General features: G+C 30.3%; 1 protein-coding gene across 6 annotated transcripts in view; it reads right to left on the minus strand.

The window, feature by feature from the left end:
• The window catches only part of LOC108978092 (synapse-associated protein of 47 kDa-like), a gene marked incomplete at its 5' end in the record, with an annotated part of 41,991 nt that overhangs the window by 2,980 nt on the left and 32,871 nt on the right, over positions 1-6,140 (minus strand). The window contains 1 exon segment of one of the 6 annotated variants that reach the window (XM_018948222.1): positions 5,411-5,667. In XM_018948222.1, coding sequence (XP_018803767.1) covers positions 5,660-5,667 — 8 coding nt within the window. 6 annotated transcript variants of the gene reach the window in all.

Consider the following 6,140-nt stretch of genomic DNA (forward strand, 5'->3'; position numbering starts at 1 on the left):
GCACTTATATATATTGTAAATATATTTAAGTATAAAAATATATGATGCGCTAAGCAAGAAAGGAATTTGGATATATATATTGAGAACTTCACCAAAAACAGAAAATGTATAAGTTTTTGCTACTAAAAAAGAATGTTTGCCATTTGCACCATTTGTTTATCTTTATCGMTCAACATGCGTCTTCTCACCAAACACCCATTGTATAATTGTTATTAGCATAAAGCAAAACGAATAAAAATGCTTTTACCTTCCAAATTAAATTAAAATGCTATATTTTGCTAGTGATTTTGCGCGTAGCCTAGACAAAGGCCATTGCAGACTTGTATTCTTTTTGGTATGCGTACAGTAACTGTAATGTAATCTTGTTTTAAAGAAAAAATTCAAATGATTAGCGCTAATAGTATAGAAAAAGTAATAGATTAACTAAACTAATTGAGTATTAAATAAATTGAAATTAAATAAAATACTTTTTTTTGTCACTAATATACGTTAAAATTATAAAAAATAATAAGAATAATAATTAAAATAACAAATTTAGCGTTTATTGGTGCTTTAATGTACTTAAAGGGTTGTAGGTAAAGGGTGGATAGGCTTTGCTTTTAGTATCCTTTCCGTTCTTGCCGCACGCTTTGTTAATATGTGAAATATTTAACAACATATTTATTGTATTTACAAATACATACATAACTATGTATTATATTATTTATAAAATACCTTAAACGCATGCCATAAATGTATTGTTAAGTACTTTAAAAATTACACACGTATATGTATGTATATTGCTGTGYGTTATTTTACAAATTGTTTTCCTTTTTTTTGCAAACGCTGCACGAAGTTTCAGTTTTTGGCCTAAAAACAATCTCCAACGTAATGCAATATTCAAATTTGAAATGTGGACCAATCATTTAGCATCATCATTTCAGATGTGTTGTATACGAGATTTTTAAAACATTTGTCACAAATCTTTTATACACAAAGAAATAAGTCTTTCCGCCTACGCGGTTATAGCCGAGTTAACAACAGGGCGCCAGTCTTTCYTGTTTTTCGCTGTTTGGCGCCAAACATAAAAGTCTAGAGCTTCGACAGACTGATATACGAATACACAATTTAGCGCTCTATAAAAAAAGRCTTAATGATTTTTTTCATAAAATCCCTGCTTTAAAAGTTATACGCAATTAAAGTTAAGCAACCATCACGACTGTATGAATGTGCACCACGTCGTATGAGTAACACACAATTTACCATATAAGATATTTATATGAATGCTCTTTCGTTTTACAAAAAATGTTAGATTTTCCAGAAAAACATCCTTTAAAAGTTATACAGTTAAATTTATACGTATATAGTACATCATGCCATYCATTGTACGATATGAAAGTACACCATGTCGTATGAGTAACGCMAAATGCATAAATCACTTGTCTGAATGCCTTACTATATTTGATATTTAACTTTAAATGTGTATAACTCTTAATGTCGTTTTTTGGAGTGCACTAATTTTTATATTAATATATTACTTTTTCAAAGTTGTAGGTATACTATTTGTAGTATATTATAAATCTTCTCAAATTCGTAGGTTGAATTGCTTTGCAAAAAAAGTTTAAAACGTGTTATATACCAGGCAAGTAAAATGATTTTGGTCGAAAATAGAGAATTTGGTTGATATTTATATTTTTATTTTTGATAATTTTTTAGAGCAAAAACTGAAACCGCACTGGTCTTTTGCAGAAACGAGAACAATAAACTTGTGAAATAACGCACACCCTAATCTATATGTATACACAAATAAATCCATGGAATAAATGCTAAAAAGCAGGCAAAAAAAGTAATATATGTATGTATGTAGCAAAAAGTCAAAAAATTTCAAACGCCTTAATAACAGATTTTTTTACACAAAGCAATTCAAGTTATTAAAAAAAAATATTAATAATAAACTGAAAATATGAAATTATTCATAAGTGTGCTCTTAATAACTCTAATATATTTTTAAGTTTTTTATATTTCAAAATGTAATGATTGCAAGCATAACAAAGTAGTAAAAACGCATTATAAATATACACATGCAAAGGAGTAAAAAAAAGAAAAAGAAATAAGAAAGAAGAAACAATTGTTAAAAAATGCAGTTTGCATCTAATTTTTTCCTAATTTTATTTATTTTAAACAATTTTTTTCACGGCAGTAAAGAAGAAACGCCTTTTTTTTAAATTTTTGGTTTTTCGATTCTCATTTGAGTATGTTAGCGCTATTTTTGGGGGGCAAGTGGAGTTAAATATACACATACTAATAAGAAAAATTAATCGAAATTTTCAATTGTATTTTGTGTGGTGAGTTGGTTAATAAAAGTATACAAAAAAYAATTTATATAAACGGAATAACTTATAATCTTAGGAAATATCAGGCATAATCACATTTCTAACGCTTATATAAAAGTTGAAATGAAAACAAATAAGGAAGGGTATAACCGAACATTTCATACTCTTGCAACTTACAAGGATTAAAGCGGGGGTARTACTTTCAGGTACATAAAASCTGGTCTTTATATGGGATCAAAGGTGAGTTTCATCTGATTCATTCCAATCACAAATTTGCACCTTTATAAGAAAAATACGCTCGTTAAATTTTAGTAAGATAACTCACATATTAGTTGATATATGAGGTATAAAGTCACCCAGAAGTTCGAAAACCATTATATTAACAGAAGTATCGACCCTATTCAGCCCACACAGCCATAATGCTATCAGGAAAGTATTCTCTTTGATTTTCAATAGGATATTCCATACATTGACYAATATTTTCGATAAAAAGTCAACTATATAGTAGGTTTTGGGGTCCCCATATTCGGTTCACAGGGGCTTCAAAAGTTTTAACTCCATTCATACAACTTTTGATCATAAAGTGGCAAATTTCAAAGGTCTTATTCGTGAAAGGTTATATCCCTTTATATAAATTGCTTCTTGATTTGTACACAGGAAAGTGAAAGGATCAAAAGTAATTTAAAATTRTGTTATRTGGGAAGTAGAMGTGGTTGTAGTCTGATTTCTCTCATTTTCACACTGTAATATAGGAACCTCAGTACYGAATGTGGCTGAAATCGGTCGGGCGGTTCTCGAGGTATGTGYTCCACCTAAAAGTGGGAGTCCATTAAAGTCCTGCCCTATCCTCTTGGGGGAAAAATTGAATGTCTCTGGCGTATTTAGTTATTGATAGTGGCGTATTTAGTTATATGGGGWGTGAGCGGGGTTACCATCYGATTCCATTCATTTCCACACCGTCGGTAAGAGTTCTTATAATATCTGAATTTGGTTGCTGTAGCTTAAATAGTTTCAGAGATATGTGCTTACATTAATGTTATTAGAATTCGGGACCATGTCCTTTGTACCTTTGGACGTAGCTCGATAGGCAGGATGGTCGGATCAAATAGAAAGAGGATGGATGGCGCAAAGACACGCGATCCACATGCGGAACTTTCAAACATCTTTACGGACGGATCGATGGAATGGCTGATGGAGTGGGCGCTGGAATCTATTGCGCGGAGTAGGATCTTCAAACTGCAGGAATAGTGCTGTATATTGAAAGCAGAAGTCGGTGCGATCAGGACAGCTGCTGAGAAAGTTAACAACGGAATATATACGACGACTGCCAAAGGCAATTAAAGCAATAATCTCACATCGCATTTTGTCAAAGAATGTCATTATAAGCAGGAAGGTAGTAGATATACCCCAGGTGAATATATACTGGGTTCCAGTGTAAACCAAATTGCTGATTAGATTACCAAAAGCCAACTCAGAAAATACGCAAGTCGTTAAAAATGATACACAAATAAATTTACGAAAGGCCTGACGGGCGGATCCCCAACATGACATAAACGTCAGCTCCTATTAAAATTAAACCTTAATTTGGCGTTACAAATTACAAAAGTATGGCAAAGCCAGCCAGTGTAACGTCAAAAAAAAAAAAAACTTTTTCTGAAAAAATTTACTCTACGGAATGGCTTAAAAGTGACTGATGGGACGCACTTTCAGCTGAGTGGTATGGTAAATGCACAAAACTGTCGATCCTGGTTCATAGAAAATCCACAAATTAATCATGAACAACCATTACATGCACCTAAATTGGCAGATTGGTATGGTTTTTAGTCTGGTGCAATTATCGGTACTTCTTTCAAAGTGAAGCTGATGACAGTTGAGCTTGAAAAAAAACAATACTACGTGGGACTACGTGTCACAGAGCAAATGTAACAGGGGAATTATTGCGAGAAAAGAGGAGAAGCGATTATTTCAATAAGTTGTGACAATGAATATCCTCCAAGAAGTTGTGACTTAACACCATTAGACTACCTCTTGTGCAGTTATTTTAAGTCATTGGTCTTTTGCAATAAACTAGACGCTCTTAAAGCTTTAGAAGTCAATATTGAACGTTCTATTCAGGATGTACGACATAATTTAGTGGAAAAAGTACTCGAAAATTGAGTTCATCGTATACGTTCTAGAAAAATAAGTTGTGGAGACCATTTGAACGATGTTATATTTGGAATTTAATGGTATCGATTGTATTTCACATTAAATGGAAAACATTTTATTTTTCTTAACAATGAGTGTTTTTTTGTTTTTTTTTTTGTTGTTTTAAAAAAACAAAACACCGATTTGAATAGAGCGCTCTCTGATCTTCTAAGCCCTTCCTCTCTCAGAATATGAAAAAAAATATTAATATTTAATTAAACGAAAAATAAATTTGTAACATAAGCCTCTTAAACAGGTTAAATAAACCGTTTTAGGTTATGTGAAAAATATATATATTTAAAGCGCAAAGAAGATGTACGACAAAAAATTTAAAAGAACAAACTGCAGTTAACTACAGAAGATATCATTGCATATCATTGGTTAACTAAAAACCAAAAGAGTTGCCACATGAACAATGTATTACACATATACGCACACTAATTTAGTTAGAAACATACACACATAATAAACTTAGAACAAAAATGTAACATTTACGAAACGAACAACAGCACAATTAGACAAAAATAACGAACGCACTAAGTAGCAAACGATAATTGATAATCGATAAATGTAAAACGAAGTAAGTTATTTTATTTTTAGTGTGTGTGTGTTTTTTTTAAATTGTTTTTTGGTTTTTTTGTATTTATTAAAAATTTCGTAACTGTATTAATTTTAATATACTAATATTATAATTTCGCTAAATATGTGTGAATTTTGGTAAGGAAATTTAGATAATATATTGTACATAATGAAATAATTACATAATAATCGTGTAATTAATTGTATTGTAAAATCAGCAATACTAAACTTACCACACAAAATCTTTTTGTTATGTTTTTTGACTTTTCATATTTTTTATAAGTAATTTTTTTAAATTTTTCATTTTTATGTTTCTTTGTTTGTTTTTATATTATCTATAATGGGTAAACATACTTTTTGCTTTGCTTTTTGTTGGTTTGCAGGTTTTTTTTTTTGCATTAATTTCATTGTATTACTTTGTTTCAGGGAGCTTGGTTTCGTTTTCTAATCATTGCGTTTTTTGTTTTTGGTATTCTTGTTTGTTTACATAAAGTTTATGTGATACTTTGGTTTTTGCTTGCTTTTGTAATTTTGTTAGTTTTGTTTTTCTTTAAATACATAGTAATTTAGCGTAAATCCATTCAATCTTCTGCAAGATGATTAAAAACGAAACGAAAAGAAAAGTAAATAAATAATTATGCATTTTTTTGTTTTAGAGTAAAGTCAAATTGTTTTTGTTTTGTAACGAATTTGCAAACGGAGCATATAAATCTAATATAAGCATTTGCTTTTTTCGTATTTCGTATACTTTTGCCTAAAGGCGCGACATKTTGTAGTAAATAAATAGTTTTTTAAGTGATTTTGTTTACTACAAAATTAAAATAAACTAAAAATTAAATTTTAGCGTAATTTCAGTTTTTGTTTTTTTAATTTTTTATTGATTTTAGAGAATGGAAAATGCATAAAAGCAAAGCGTATATGAGCACCAAGGCAAATAAACAAATAAAATCTGTGAGAAATTCAAGTGGTGAACATTTTTGTTTTACAACGGCAGGGTAATAGCGAGAGAAGCGTGCTAGAGCCAAAGTAGAAATGGAAAGTAGGGTAGAAAAAAAACAAAAA

This window comes from Bactrocera latifrons, unplaced genomic scaffold (genome assembly GCF_001853355.1).
Source record: "Bactrocera latifrons isolate USDA-ARS-PBARC rearing strain unplaced genomic scaffold, ASM185335v1 scaffold_117, whole genome shotgun sequence".
Classification (NCBI taxonomy): domain Eukaryota; kingdom Metazoa; phylum Arthropoda; class Insecta; order Diptera; family Tephritidae; genus Bactrocera; species Bactrocera latifrons.